Source organism: Pelodiscus sinensis, chromosome 4 (assembly GCF_052426305.1).
Source record: "Pelodiscus sinensis isolate ZL-2025 chromosome 4, ASM5242630v1, whole genome shotgun sequence".
Classification (NCBI taxonomy): Eukaryota; Metazoa; Chordata; order Testudines; family Trionychidae; genus Pelodiscus; species Pelodiscus sinensis.
Window position 1 is genome coordinate 95,618,337 of NC_143055.1, and position 16,243 is coordinate 95,634,579.

General features: G+C 47.5%; 2 protein-coding genes across 3 annotated transcripts in view; both read left to right on the plus strand.

Moving 5' to 3' along the window:
- Positions 1 to 16,243, plus strand: part of LOC102462772 (cilia- and flagella-associated protein 337-like) — a 69,530-nt gene that overhangs the window by 37,725 nt on the left and 15,562 nt on the right. For both annotated transcript variants that reach the window (XM_075929869.2, XM_089778003.1), the window contains 4 exons: positions 1,567 to 1,626; positions 1,851 to 2,013; positions 6,991 to 7,080; positions 13,797 to 13,855. In XM_075929869.2, coding sequence (XP_075785984.2) covers positions 1,567 to 1,626; positions 1,851 to 2,013; positions 6,991 to 7,080; positions 13,797 to 13,855 — 372 coding nt within the window. The remainder of the gene's footprint in view (positions 1 to 1,566; positions 1,627 to 1,850; positions 2,014 to 6,990; positions 7,081 to 13,796; positions 13,856 to 16,243) is intronic.
- Positions 7,183 to 10,302, plus strand: LOC149524553 (uncharacterized). Its single transcript, XM_089778004.1, has 2 exons — positions 7,183 to 9,173; positions 9,722 to 10,302. The coding sequence occupies exons 1-2, from the start codon at positions 8,930 to 8,932 to the stop codon at positions 10,090 to 10,092; spliced, it is 615 nt and encodes a 204-aa protein (XP_089634130.1). The 5' UTR covers positions 7,183 to 8,929; the 3' UTR covers positions 10,093 to 10,302.

The window sequence follows — 16,243 nt, forward strand, 5'->3', positions numbered from 1 at the left end:
TGGGGAGCTCAGGGCAGAAATGTCTAAGATGCAGGATGTTGGGTGTGGGGAGAAACAGGGGGCTCTTTTAGGCAGTGGGGGGGCTGTGCAGCCCAGCCAGTGGCAGCTCCCTGGGGTGACAGGAGCTATGTGGGGTGGCAGAGGCCATGCCAGTCTGCAGGGGACTTTACCCATGGATGGCAACATCCAGAGCCCGACACCCCGCTGACCCTTCTTACTGGTGCGCCTGCCCCCCTCCCCTCGCACCCCATGGTCATTCTGCAGTATAATTGTCTCTTCTAACAGACCCCCTCCTTTTGTGTTTTATGAGACAATTGTATTCCAGGTGAATCCCATTTTCCTGGCCCAGCCAAACCCTGATCTTGCCTTAAGTTATAAGAGGAAGCTGCATACCAAATATGGTGTTCCTAGCTCTTACCATTTAGGAGGAGTTCTTAAGCAAGCATACTCATGCAGACACACACAGACACACTCAAATAGATCGTAGATTTCTTCTACAGTAGCATGTTAAAGCGCGAACTGAGGTTGTGGCTCCACTGAGCTGTGTGTAAAAATAATCGTAAGGATGTTAAGAGGCGGGTAATTGGCTAATCACATAGTCAATACAATTTGTATCGAATACACACTGAGTCAGTGAGGGAAGGCACTCTGTCCTGGCTCGCACTGGGTCCAGGAGCTGCCCCAGTTGCGGCTCTGCAGCTTAATTGTAGTAAGAGCCAGGCGTGCAGGCAGCCAGGCTCCTTCTCCATTTAAACTGCAGAGTCGTAGTGGGAGTAGGTCCCAGCTTGCATCGGGTCCAGCAGCCCCTGTCTGCAGAGGGTCCCAACGGGGCAGCGTGTTTTCACAACCAGCACAGGGGTAGGGGAGGACATGCAGCACTGCGGAGACAGTGCCGGACGGGGGACTGGCTTTAAGCCATCTTCCCCAGCGTTAGCTCCTGCTTCCCTCTACCCCCACCTCGCTGCCTCTGATACAGAGGCAGCAAAGGGGGGGAAATGTGAGTAGTCAACTCGAGTAAGCGATAAGTCAACCAGTCGCTTACATCCCCAAATTATTAAGAAGTGACTTTCTCAGGGGGACACAGTGGCTGAGCCAGGAAGGGAACCCAGCCCCAGAGAGCCCTCCTGCCCTGAGCTCCTCCACACCCAATCTCCTGCACCCCCCACATTTCTGCATTGAGTCCCCCAGCCCCTTCCCCGACTCCCTGTCTACTAGACCATATTGCCTTCCCACTCCTGTTGTATCACCGTTTCCCACAGCCAGGAAAATACACTAATGCATTATTAGTGCTTCTCATTTGGCTTTGATATTCATAGTTTGCTCTTGTACATTATGGCATGCTTCTAGTGGCATTGGAACAATTTTTATAATGTGGGTGCTGAAAGCCATTGAACAGGACTGTAAACCTTGTGTATGATGAAAACCACTTCAAGCCAGCAGGGTGCTGCCATGTACCTCCTTAGGACAATATCTTCAGTCTTGTTTAAATTAAAAAAAAAAAGACTTTATGGAGGATAAATACATATTTATACCTAGAGGATAAATACATATTTTCTTTATTCATAGGATCTTCACAGTGAAACATCTGAAGGGCCATGCCCACAAATGGATTGGATTGACAGAGCGGTAAGAAAGTTCTTCCATATCTCTTTCAGAACACAGAGTGTAATTGAGTACTTACTGATATTCCTTTTGTAACGTTGCTTTTATTTACCTGTACTTTCTCTTAGAGCATGGGTTTTGTTTTTGTTTCATTCATTTCTTTAGGAAGACTTGTAACGTATCTAACTTTTGAGGTGAAGTTTTCACAACTATTTAAAAAAAATGGTTTTGTCGCCCAAATGATCTAGGAAAATGGTCACAAAGATGATGTGTTATGTGTGTCCTTCTGCCCTCCAAATCTCGTGGCCTCTTCTAGTTACGATGGTGAAATTCTCATATGGAATCTCATCTCAGGACATGTTTGCAGCCACCTCAATGCTATAAGCAGCGCAGTAATGGAGGATGGGACAGGTTGGTAGCAGTAGATTTTTATTGCAGTTTCATTGCTTTGATAACAAAATACTGGAGAATTTATCACAAAGAATGAATAGTCCCTTAGTTCCACAAAGCAATAACTTAAATGCCATGTCTCCTTATAGTCTCCCCAAAACTATTACGACAGTCCCTCTTAGGCTTTGTCTACACTGGGAGTTTAGGTTGAACTTAGCCACATTAAGTCAAATTTCTAAACAATAAGTCAACACCGCCAAGCCTCTTCTGTTGGCTTTAAGGGCTGTTAAAGTCTATTTTGGTACTCCTGTTTTTCACAAGGAGTAACGCTAAATTGCATGGTTGACTTTACAGTAGTGCAGACTCAGGGCTGTGAAAGTGTGGGACACCTCCCGGAAGCTAAGAAGTGACTGTTCTGGCCAGGACTTTCAATTCTGTTGCTCTCCAGGTGAACAGGAAAAAACCCTAGGAAATTTTGAATTTAATTTCCTATGTGGCCAGTGTGGTGAGCAGACCTCAGATCAGGCAGCACACCTGACCATGAATTCCCACTGTTGCAAATGGCCACAGCAGTGGAGCATGCAGGAGATCCTGGATCTCCATTGTTGTGTGGGGAGAGGAATCTGTTCTTGCAGAACTAAGAACCAGCAAAAGAAACACGGACATCTGTGCCAAGACTGTAAAAGGCATGAAGGAAAAGGGATACACCAGGGACACCCAGCAGTGCCACATAAAAATACAGGAGCTGAGGTAGTCATACCAGAAGACAAAAGAGGCAAATGGATGGTCTGGAGCATCGCCGTAAATATGACACTTCTATGAGCAGCTGCATGCAATCCAAGCCAGCAGTAAGTGTCATTGCAGAATAAGGCCCAGGTTTCTGGCCACATTCAGTCAGCATCAGCTCCCTGTTACTCTGTGTGATTCGAAGACAACTGATATCTCAACCTGCAAGAAGCAGGGGAAGCTTTTAGCTGATGCCTCTGCAGTAAACCTCCATTTGCTATTCTTGAAGGAATTGTGGCTTCCAGAGTCGCTTCCCCCTCCTGTCTCCATGGTCCTGCAGGAAGGGAAAGTTGCATTCTTGGCAAATGGGGTGCTGGACTAATGAGCCCTGCTGTGCTCCACTACCACATTCAGCCCCTCCACCCCCGCAGCTCATGCCACGGCCTGTCTCTTACCATACCTGCTGCCAAACAGAGTCCAGCTGCTCCACTAAGAACTCTGAGGTGCATAGTGCTGCATAGTGTCTGCTTAAAAGAATAACGAATTGGTCTTGTACATAATACATGCCTATTGTCTCTATCCAGACCTTCCTTTTTTGCTAACAGATTACAGGAGATACATTGTAGAGTGTAAAACCTTAAGTCTGCCCTTTACTTTTCATTACGGTGGGAATAGCAGCAAGCATACTACATACTCCTCCAACTCTGCCAGCTACCCAGCTGGCACAAATCCACAGAGGAAAACATACTAGGGATAACATGTTCAGAAGCTTCAGAGGGTAGCTGAGTTAGTCTATAAAGTGCTACCAGACCATTTGGGTTTTTTGTAATTTATCCTATACAGACTGACAAAACATAGATGGTATCATGAGCTTCCTGGGCACAGCCCATTTCTTCCGATGACCGGTCATCTGAAGAAGTGGGCTGTGCCCACGAAAGCTCATGATACCATCTACATGTCTACAAAGTGCTACCAGACCATTTGTTGGTTTTCTTTTTGTAATTTATAGGGATAACATGTTTAATGAGCAAATGCAATCCACCCACTTGAACAGGGAGCACTTCAGCAAGTGTAGGAATACGCTGCTGTTGGAGATGAGTGGAGCATGAAAACAGGAGAGCATGCAGCGAGCTGGAAGTAAAGAGCCAGGGGAGAGTCTTGAAGATCATGGCGGATGTGATGAATCATATGGTGGCCTTCCAGGACAGCTACCCCCTCCAAGCTTTGCGGAACCACATTCCCTCCTCACCGGGTTCCATAGCTTTTTCTCACAGGGGCCCTAGAACACGGGGGGAGGGTAACATCAAGGACAGCCTCAAACTCAACCCCCAGTGATGTGTCCTAAAGCAAGGGGCTGTCCTCATCACAATTATGATCATTTCCCCCAAGCTCCTGCCATGAACTCCTTTTCTGTCCCTGCTGTGTTCCCTAAATAAAAATGCATGATTTCTGAACAGCCATCTCTCTGTGGCTTGTTTTGAAAGGGGTGGGGAGGAAGCTTACAGGCAGGCACACTGAAGGCAGGGCCACATCATCGAGAGTAACATACAGGACTCTCAAATCTGGCCATTCAAATCTGGTCTGTCAAAGCCTCTTTGATATGCAGTGGCCCTTGCTGTGCTCTCCTTATTGCTCTGGCGTCTGGCTGCTCAAAATCCATGACTAGGTGCTCTGCCTCAGACCTCCCCCACCCCGCAACCCTCCCCTATAACTTTTCAAATTACTCTCCCAAATATTATGGTGCACACAGAAGGCTGCCACCACAATGGAAATGTTACATTTGCTGAGGTATGACCTTATTAGTAGACTGTGGAACCTTCCCTTTAAATGCTCAAAAGCACATTCTGCCACCGTTCTGCACTTGTTCAGCCTGTAGTTGAACCGCTTCTTACTGCGGTCCAGCCTGCCTGTGTACAGCTTCATGCAACACAGGAGCAAGGGGTAGTCTAGGTTACCAAGGATCACTGTTGGCATTTCAATGCCTCTGATGGTAATTTTCCAGTCTGGGAAGAAAGTTACAGCTTGCAGCTTTCTGAAAAGGCAGGAGTTCCTAAAGATGCGCACATCATGCACTTTTCCCAGCCATCCCATGTTGATGTCAGTGGAACGGCTCTTGTGCTCCATCAGAGCCTTCAGCACCATCGAGACGTACCCCTGGCAGTTCATGTACTCTTTGATGAGGTGGTCACATGCCAAAATAGGGATGTGTGTTCCTTCTATTACCCCACCAGTCAGGGAATCCTATCACGGCAAAGCCCTCCACTGTGTCCTCCGTTTCCCAGAGTCACTACTCTCCCTAGCAAAAGGGTATTGATTGCCTTGGCTACTTGGATCACAACAGCCTCCACTGTAGATTTCCCCACTCTGAATTGATTTCCAACTGACTAGTATCCGTGTGGCATTACAAGTTTCCACAGGGCAATTGCCACACACTTCTTCACTGCCAGAGCGGATCCCATTTATGTGTCCCTGCACTTCAGGGTGGGAGAAAGCCATTTCCAAAGTTCCATGAAAGTAGCCCTACGCATGCACAAGTTTTGCAGACACTGCTGATTGTCCCAGACTCGCATAACTATGCGGTTCCACAAGTCTGTGCTTGTCTGATGGCACCAAAACTGGCATTCCATTTTGTCTAGAGTATCAAATGCCAATGGTATTTGCCAGTCGCTCAACTCAGGTGCTTTGGAAAAGTGCTCATGGCCTCTAGAGCAGTGGTCTCCAAGCTTTTTACACCCAAGATCACTTTTTAAATGACAGACCAAGCCAAGATCTACCGCCCCGCCCCTTCTTTGAAGCCCCGCCCTCTCTATTCTCCTCCTCTCCATCACTTGCTATCCCCAATCCTTATACTGCTACTTAAAAAAAAAATTCCCACCATTCCTCACAGCTACTCACCTGTGCTGTTGCTCGGTGAGTAGCTGCTCCTCAAATGAGGAAATCTAATGTAAATGTACTGCGCAGGCGCACAGTTCAGAGAGGACTCAAGAGCTACTCTTAGAGCCTCCGAGATCTACTGGTAGATCGCGATCTACTGGTTGGTGACCACGGCTCTAGAGAGTCTTAATATGATTGCCATAATGGTTTGATGCTCAACAGAATCCATGACATGTTCTGTACTTCCATTTCTGTGGCATCTGCACAGATAACCAAGGGAAAAAAGGTCATGAAGAGACTGTTTGCCATTGCTTTCAAGCAGAGGGGAAGGGAGGAGACAAGTGCATTGTGGGATGTTGATGACATGAACCCCAAACCACCCGCTGCATGGTTTTGGTCCTAGTATGCACTGGAAGCATAACCCAGAATTCAAAGAGGTGCAGGAACTCTGGGATAGCTACCCACACTGCTTGCTCTTAAAGTTGATAGTTGCTACTTCAAACTGCCTCAAATTCTTGTTCACAGTGGAGACATGAACCTTTTGACTTTACAATATTGAGTGCTAAAAATCAACCTTAATGAATATGACCTTATCTCTTACTGTAGACATGGCCATAAGAGTTGCTTATTGTCTACTGAGACAGCATGGCCTGGTAGCTGAGGCCCAAGTTTCAAATTAGGAGTTCTGAAATCTGTTTTGACTATGCCACTGACTCACCACGTCACCTTGGGCCAGTCACTTAACATTAATAATACCTACCTCAGCTTAATTCATGCAATGTTTGTAAAAGCAGGTTGAGATTATTTCTGTAGTACTAAAGGTTATAAATAGTATTTTAGAGAACTGAAAGGCAATGAGTTAGCACTCCAAGTGCCCAGACACTGCAGTCCTTTTACAATCAGGCTCTAAATTAGAATGTTGCATTTCTCTGTGTTGCAAAATATTGAAATGTTGTGTTTAACATTTCTCATGCCAAAATAGATCTGGCAAATGACTCTGCTGAAGAGACACAAATGTTTAGAGACTTAGGGCTTGTCTAAACAATGCATTAGTCTGCAGTGGAGTGGTGTTAATTGTAATGTGTATCAGTATGTTGCACATCAATAGACTTGTGTAGATCCTGCTGACGTTCACTAAAAGTTCTCTAGTGGTGGATTAATACAGTACTGTTTGAAATGGTACTTGATAAATGCAAGAGAACTTTTAGTGGATGCAATCAGGGTCAGTTCAGACTTTTCAAACCGGCTTGGTATAATCTGGGATCAGTTTAAGGACCTAGCATCCTAGTGTAACAATGTTTGCTACAACACTGTAGGTTTCACATGACTGCTAATGTACCTCACTGCTAGACTCCAGTCTGACCTACTTCAGATGCTTTTTCACTTCTTTCCCCCCAGAGGATTTACTCATCAACAAAGTCACATTTCTCCAGTCAAGGACAGAAAGGAAGACGACAGCAGCTTCTTTAGTGTCAAGTGGACCCAGAGGTAAAGTTGAAATAAAAAAGCAGCTGAGATGGAATATAATACTGTGTATTAGAGAAGTACCTTCCCATCTGAAATGGAATCAAAGCCCAGTTTTAACCTGACAGAATTCTCAAGTGGCAGCATTCAATCTGGACTGGCATCAGAGTTCAGGAGAACTGGTCACAGGAGGCACTGGGAATAGGAGGGTCAGGCACTCCTTTGAACAGTGTGGTATATAGAGAAGGGGTGACCTCTTCTCGACATACCAATGCCAATGCACACTGCTGGCTCATCTCAGAATGGCATTCAGCGGAGGATGGGAGACTACAGGACTAAACTAAGCATCCACACCCTGCAGTCTTAACTGAACATAAGAATGGCCATACTGGGTCAGACCAAGGTCCATTTAGCCCAGTATCCTGTTTTCTGACAGTGGCCAATGACAGATGCCCCAGAAGGAATTAACAGAACAGGTAATTACCAAAAGATCCATCCCTTGTTGCCCATTCCCAGTTTCTGACAAACAGAGACTAGCCACACCATCCATGTCTATACTGGCTAAATAGCCATTGATGGACCTATCCTCCATGAATTTATTAGTTCTTTTTTAATCTTGTTAAAGTCCTGGTCTTCACATCATCCTCTGGCAAGAAGGATTGCTCCCAGTACAGACCCCTTGAAGATACCACTAGTTACCTCTTTCCATTCTGAAAACCTACCATTTATTCCTACCCTTTGTTTCCTATCTTTTTGCGAGTTATCAGTCCACGAATGGACCTCCCCTCTTATCCCATGACAGCTTACTTTGCTTCAGAGCCTTTGCTGAGGGACCTTGTCAACAGCTTTCTGGAAATCTAAGTAAACTATGTCCACTGGATGGATCTCCCTTGTCTATATGCTTGTTGACCCCTTCAAAGAATTTTAGTAGATTGGCGAGGCACGATTTCCCTTTATAGAAACTATGTTGACTTCCCCCCTGCTCATCTGTGTGTCTGACATTTCTATTCTTAACTATAGTTTCAACCAGTTTGCCCATTACTGAAGTTAGACTTATTGGCCTTTAATTGCCAGGTTCACCTCCAGAGACCTTTTTGAAAAATGGTGTTACATTAGCTATCTTCCAGTCACTTGGTACAGAAGGGCTACGTCTACACTGGCATGATTTTCCGAAAATGCTTTTAACGGAAAAGTTTTCCGTTAAAAGCATTTTCGGAAAAGCACGTCTAGATTGGCAGGATGCTTTTCCACAAAAGCACTTTTTGCGGAAAAGCTTCCGTGGCCAATCTAGACGCGCTTTTCCGCAAAAAAGCCCCGATTGCCAGTTTAGACACAGCCTAGATGATTTAAAGGATAGGTTACAAACCACAGTTATTAGTGTCTCAATTTCACATTTGAGTTCTTTGCATTCACTCAAGAGTTCTGAATTTATTCCTGGAGACTTGATAGTGTTTAGTTTATCAGTTTGTTCCAAAACCTTCTTTATTTAATGACACCTCGATTTGGGACAATTCCTCAGATTTGTTGCCTACAAAGAATAGGTCAGAATTGGGAATCTCCCTCAAGTCCTCAGCCATGAAAACTGATGGAAAGAAGTGAGTAGGGATTTAACCGACTAATTGATTAGTCAACTACCTGATAAGCATAGGCAGAGGCAGGAAGGGGGGGAGGGGAAGCAGGAGCTGTTGCTGAGGGGAGCCAGGGAAGGTTGAATGCCAGAATGGCTGATGGCCTGGCAAGGAAAGGCCACCACCCCCGCTCCTTAGACCAGGTCAGAGCCAAGGTGAAGGAGCTGCGGCAGGGGTATGTTAGGGCCCGTGAGCGCAGCTCCCGCTCTGGGGAAATGGCACACTATTGTGCCTATTAAGAGGACATGGACCGGATCCTGGGGGCAAGGGAACCCCTGCCTCCTGAGAGGGTTGTGGAGTCTGGGCTGGAGACCCCTGTGCAGCAGCGGCCGCAACTCCAGGGTGAGACCCCTGCAGAGGACCAGCAGCTCCAGGAGGAGGAGGAGGAAGATGACACTACCAGGAGCACAGTGACCCTGACCCAGGAGCCAGATGCCCACACTCAGGAGGCCTCCCAGACAACTTTGGACACCGGGGAGGGAACATCAGGTGAGTGCTGTGAGGGTCCAACGCACACAGGGCAGGGCAGGTGGGAGCAAAGTGCACGGTGTAGGACTGTCACATTTCATGCTGATCATAGCCTGGGGAGGGAGGGGACACGCACACACACGTGGCCAACCTCAGGGAGGGACGTCCTACCCCTGCACCCACGTGACTGCGAGGCACCACCTGCTCCTGCAGGCAGTGATGCCAGGTGCAGGCATGGGTTGGGGATGCTGGGATGGCCACACAGCTTCAGGCCTCTCAGCAACCTGTGGGAACCCCAACTGTAGCCTGACACTTGTCTGGGTGGTGGGACAGGTGTGGTGCCATGGGGTGTGTGTGTTGGGGGAGGGGGCAGAATGGAGGCCTACACACCTTCTGGGCTCCAGGGAGGCTGTGGCTGCTGGCCAGGCCACATCATGCCTTCCTGAGACACACACAAGCATTCTCTGACCCTAGGACAGGCACTGGCTGCTGAGAAGGAGGGCATGCCCTCTCAGGGGAAGTGTGAGCATGCATGACTGATGACTTTTCTCTCTTCTCCTCCTCCACAGCCAGACCAGCTCACCAGGAGGGGAGCACCACACCTGTCCCACCACCCAGATGGCTGCAGAGAACCCGTCGGCACTGGCACACGTATTTGGACCTGGTGCGCCAGCACATCTCAGTCCTGCAAGACACAATGAACCAGAGGATGGAGGCAGAGGCAAAGTGGCGCAGGCGCTTGCTGGACGAGTTTGTCCAGCAGCACACTGAGCTTTGCTTTCCCCGCTGCTGTGCCTGGTCCTGCTCCTCCTGCTCAGCCTGCCCTCCTCCCCCCTCAGCCTCTGCCATCCCAAAACCAGGTACAGCCCCACTTCCTGCCCAGCCCCCTACTGTCCCAGCCCGCATGCACGGCCGTCTGCGAGAAGACCTCCGCAGCTAAAGTGCCAGGGGCTCTTCATCAAGGCATCACCCTCCGCCCTGAATCTGCCTCCCCGCTTCCAGGTTGACATTCCTCCTTCCCACCTGTGAGAGTCACTGAGGGAAGCACCTTTATTTTGTTTGCAAACACTTTATTTTTCTGAACAAAAGAGTATTTTAGTTTTTCAAAAAACCAACAGTGAAATAAACTGTAAATACTTTTTCAAGAACACCTGTCTCTGTTGTCTGTGTGTGATGAATGCATACGTGTGAATGTGGGGCCGGGAGGGATTTAGGGGAGGAAGGCACTGGGGGTATGGGGCAAACCCACAATTGGAAGGCCCAGGTGTTGACTGTAAATTATGATATTAAGATCAAGGACATTACAAATGTAAGGACACTGAAATCAAAATGGAGTCTTGGATTTCACACAGAAATTAAAATGGAACCCAAAGGAGTAAAGGAGTTTGCTGCCAAAAACCATTGTCTGCACACAGCACATGGCTGTGCACATGGCACTGTAGCTCTGCACACAGCACTAAAGTCTGCACCAGGAACGCTAATTTGCACCCAACACCATACCTTGTGCACTAGAGACACTCCTGCTGTTTTCCCGCCTGGGGATCTTTATAAGTTCAGGCCCCTGAAGAGATCGGGTTGGTTCATCTTCGCTCATTCGGTTCGGTTCGTCCGCCTGTTCTTAAGGACCGTGGTGAAGGCTGGGACCTACTTCGGGACAGATCACCATCTCTAGCTACTTACAGGGTGCTTCAGTTCACTACTGTGGCAATTGCCCAGTGTTGTGAGCTCTAGCTACCTGCATCACCGAACCAAACATACCACCTAGTTCTACTCCGATTACTGCGGTGAAAGCCCTTATTCCATAGCCAAGAACCGTTTCCACCGTGTGTGTGTGCGCGCGCTACTCACGTGCTGTCACATCATCGACAGATCATCATCTACATTTGGACCTCCTCAGTGTTCCTCCCCTGAGGCTGCCTATGCCAGCGGGTTGAAGGTCCTGAGCCTCGGCTGTCATCTACCCCTAGAACAGACTGAGTATAGTTTCTCTTGTTATATTGTCTGTGCTATCTTCTGTCACTTCTGGGGCGAGGGGTTGGTTTATGCAGTGTTGTATTCTGGGGTTATTCTTTGTGTTGTAGTCAATATATCTTTTAAATTTGACATTCGTGTCCGTGTTTTATTTCGGACTGGAGAAATCCGCCGGTGATAGATATGGTGGTTTCCAGGTCGGACCATCTTCTGGGACAAAGGCATTTTCCATTTGTTTGGCACCACACTAAATTTAGTTTACTAGTGCGCCTTTGCTGGTAACACTGGGGAAAATCATCAGCCTCCTTGGGAGAATTGCTTCTCGAATGCACAATCCCAGCTAGTGGGCTTGCCAGATGGCAGCTGTCCGGGGCTGCTCAAAGTGCCTCCCCTCCACATCAGCCTGTGTCCCCGAAGCAGGGAGGAAGGCCTCCCCTTTCCTCTCCACTAGGTTGTGCAGCACACAGAATGCAGCAACCATATGGGGGATGTTGTGTTCCCCCATGTCCAGCCAAGTAAGCAGGCATCCAAATCTGCCCTTCAGATGGCCAAAAGCACACTCCACCTGGAAGCGAGTCCGATTCAGGCAGGAGTTAAAGAGTTCCCTACTCGCATCCAGGTGTCCCGTGAATGACGTCATGAGCCAGGGCATAAGGGGGTATGCCACGTCGGCCACGATGCATGTAGGCAGCTGCACATCCCTGACTGCATAGTTTCTCTCCGGAAAGAATGCTACAGCCTGTGGTACAGGTAGGAGTTCTGGAATATGCGGGCATCATGTGCCCTCCACATCAGCCCGTGTCCCCCAAGCAGGGAGGAAGGCCCGACACAAATGTCTGTGAATTGTCCCCAGTGGTCGACCAGGGCCTGCAGCACCATGGAAAAGTAGTCCTTTCTATTAATATACTGTGCTGCTCGATAGGGTGGTGTACAGATTGGGAGGTAAGTCCTGTCGAGTGCTCCACCGCAGTTCGGAAAACCCAGCCCTGCAAATCCAGCCAAGATGGTCTCCAAGGCAGACAGTTCTGTGAAGCAGCTCTGAGTTGATGGCCGTCACCACCTGCAGAAAGGGACAAATACAAACACACATAACAGGACATTAGAGGAGTTGCGTGAGCTGATGAGAAGTGCTCCGCCACCCCTCCCCTCCCAGACCCCAAGAGCCCCCCCCTCAGATAAGCCCCCCCATACCCTCTGTACCACCACAGGGTGAGGCCAGGCTTCTACCACTCCCACCCCATTCCCTGTGCCCGGTCCTGACTGTCCCCCTTATCCGCCTCTCCGCCCCCATGGACTGTCCCCCGAGAGTGACTTACCTCCATCAAGACGGCCCTAACAATAGACCTCCCCACGCCAAACTTATGTCTCATGGAGCAGTAGCTGTCAGGAGTGGCCCAGCTTCCACAGAGCAATAGCAACGTGCTTCTCCAGGGAAATGGCAGGCCACAAGTGGGTGTCCTGGCATTGCAGGGCAGGAGCAAGCTAGGCACAGAGCTCCTGGAAGGTGGACTTCCGCATCCGGAAGTTTCGGAGCCACCGGGCATCGTCCCACTGCTCCATAACAAGCCGCTCTCACCAGTCAGAATTTGTGCCCAGCCTCCAAACTCGCCTCTCCAGGAATAAGTTCAGGGGCAAGGGCAGTGGGGCTGCAGCCTGAGTGAGGGGCTCAAAGCTGGGCTCTGAATCCAGCTCTGCCACAAACGTCATGATGCTTTCATGAAGATGCAGCAGAACTTCCAGCATCACAGTGTTGGGCCGTCGCCTGCCCAGGGGCTGCTCAGGCTCCATGGCCAAAAACACAGTGCAAAGCACAAAAACAAACCTGAAAATAAACTGCTGTGGTGTCCGAGGAAGCAGGGCAACCAAAGCAAGAACTGCAGCAACTTTGCTTTCCCTCTAGGAGGGAGGTAGGCAAGCCAGAAGCAGGAGCAGAACAACGGCTGTCCAGGAGGATCCCTTTAAGCACGCATCTCTGCAAAGAGCATGCAGCAGCACCTGGAATTTAAGGCTCCCCCTGTGACCTGCCAGAAGCACTTCCAGGTGCCTTCTTTTGTCGACAGTGTCTGGCAGTCTGGATGCTCTTTTTCAACAAAGCGGATCAATTTTTCAGTCCGCGTAATGCAGTCTAGACACTCTTTTTCGACAGCGGCTTTGTCGACAGTATCTGTCAACAAAGCCTCTGTCGAAAAAAGCCTGTAGTCTAGATGTACCCCATCAGTCTTCTTGGTAAAATCCTTAGTACGCTGATTCAAGGAACTCCAAGTTACCTATAATACTATGATAGGTATTGGAATAAGGTAAAGGGCAAGTACAGGGTTGGGGAAAGGAAGTTAAGATATATATGGGCTATGCAGTAGGAAAGTTAGTAGGTTTGATTTGTTTGTTTTATTTGGTCTTAGATAAGTGTGTGTGTGTGTGTGTGTGTGTGTGTGTGTGTGTGTGTGTGTGTGTGTGTGTGTGTGTGTGTGTGTGTGTGTGTGTGTTTTTCACAGTTTATCCATTGAGGACAGGTATGGAATCCACCATGCCCTAGAGTTATGTATTTATGAGAGAAATCTGGTGGTTTACAACTTTTTTGTCATTATTGTTTTTAATTTTACAATTAAAAGTATTAGGAAACTAGTTTCCTATATAATTGGTTGATATGTTTTCTTATGTTCTCTGGTGTTTCAGGTTATATTACGTTTTGGAATATATTTGGAGAAGGGAAGCTATTTGCTTATTTTGTTGGAGTAAGTGCTGATTACCTATTTTCACAAAAATTACTGGGTACTTTTGATGATAATATTGTTTTTGATTGATGAAAGGAATGTTTATGTTGGACACAAGAAGGATCAGTAATTTTAACCTGTATTTTTAAAGGAGAGACCAAATTGGTATTTGTAGACTATAGAAGTTTAAGATGGAGATTTAACTGAGAAATTATTTATAGTCTTTTATGCGCCCTTATTTAAGCAGCTATCACAAATGGCAAATCTTGTAATGAATTTTATCTCATATGCATTTGTGTTCTTTTGCTACTAAGCATTTATTCTTGTACTAGAAGTTTTACCCAATGTTGCTCAGGTCTTTCAGGGATTCAGTAGTTAGAGTTAGGGGATAGGGGTGGCCACCAGCTGCTCACCAGGGCTGGCCTAAGGTAGTGGAGGCTGCACTATACAGCTGCCATCTGCTCCCCAGGGCCAACCCGGGGCACTTGCTGCCCCCCTGCACTCTAGTCATTTGGGAGTATGAGGCTATGTCTAGACTACACAGAAGTTTTGAAAGCTCTGCTTTCGAAAGCGTAAGTAGTCAGGGCAGCCCCAAAAAATGAGGTTTACACGGCTTTTGGAAAAAGGGGGGTTGCCAAAAAAAAAGTGCATCCCAATTACTTTCACTTTTGAAAGCTCCGCTTTCGAAAGTGAGATCGAAAGAAGATATGCAAATTCCTGTGGAATTTGCATATCCTCTTTCGAATCTTCTGTGTGGTCTAGACAAGCCCAAACTGTCCCTGCTATCATAGCCCTCCCTTTCCCTTTAATTTAAAAAAAATCACATTCTATGCACATCCCATTGTCCTGGCACAACCAAACCTTTACCTTACTGTATGATAAGAGGAAGCTGCATACCAAATTTGGTGGTTCTAGCTCTAAGGATTTCTTGAATAATTGGACTCACAGATGGATGAATGGACACACAGAAAGACACAAGCTCACTCAAATATATAGTAGATAGTGCTGGAATATATTATTGGTGGGTGAATTGATCTCATTGAATCTCCCTTGTCTATTTATGCCAAGGGTGGCAAGATGTGACCAGCGGGCTGAATCTGGCCCACCAAGCTGCTGGATCCAGCCCACAGCCACCTCGCCAGGACCCTTAATACAGAGCAGCTACAGCTGCTTTAAAGACTGGCTGCTCTCTGCTCTGGATGCTGGGAAGGGAGGGAGGAGACTTTGTGCACTGCCCCTGCCCCCAGCAAAATTTCTCAACTCCCACTGGCCAGTTTCTGGCCAATAGAAACTGAGAAATTTTGCTGGGGTCAGGGGCATCATATGAAGCCTCCTCCTTTCTCCCATCCTCCCACCCAGAGCAGAGCCACATGGAGCAGCTTGGGACTGCCCCAGACAAGCAGCCTCATGTTCCTGTAGGGTTGCTGGCTGGGAACGACCTAGGTAAAGGCCTCACAGCCAGAGCTTGGTTCTGGCCCCCATTACCTCCCTCCCCCAACAATCTGCCCCAGGCCACCACCCAAAACTTCAGTACCTCTCTTCCTACCTCTTCCAGGTCACAATTTCCTCCTAGATTCTGCACCCACTCTTACACACCTCCCCTAGGCCAGAGTCCTCTCCTGTACCCATACCCCCTCCTAAACCTTCACCCCATTCTCCTGCCTCAGATCACAATTCCTTTTTCAACCAAACTCCCTCTCAGACCCCACACCCACTCCTGCACCACAGTCCCCTGCCCCAAGCTCCCTTCTGCACCCAGCCTTCATCCCTGACCCCAAATCCCCTTCATAAAAGTGCAGCCCATGACCACTTACCAAAATCTTGGCGTGGCCCCCCATTTGAAAATTATTGCTCACCCCTGATCTATGATCAAATTAGATTAATATATGAAAACCAATGAGCTCTTTGGTTGAAAATATACTATAGAATTGCTAAGTATTTAAAGGGTTTATGCTTCCCTCACCTGAACTCTTCCTATTTATCAAGCTGCTGTAGAGAATCATTCTGTGTCATATTCATACTTTGTTCTTTTAAATACCCAATAATTAGAGGAGAGTCTCTATTTTTAAATGTAAAGCAAACAAGCAACCTACATTATTGACAAATTTAAAAACCTAATAGTCTTAATTCATATTTTATATTCATATACTGTTATTTTGAAAAAGTAATACAGCTAAATAGTTTTAAAGCACAGGATTACATGCCTAGTGGAGGAAAGGGTTTTCCAGAAGCATCTAAACATATCAAGGAATTTAGATTGTCAGGAGTTTTCCCTTTCTCTTAAATTCAGATGTTACAGCCCACCAAGCTGTACAGGGATGTGGTAAACTTATAATTATAATCACTTGGTGCTAATCCCACCGTGCTCTCGGATCAGGAGTTTGAAATATCCAGAAACAGCCCTGGTAG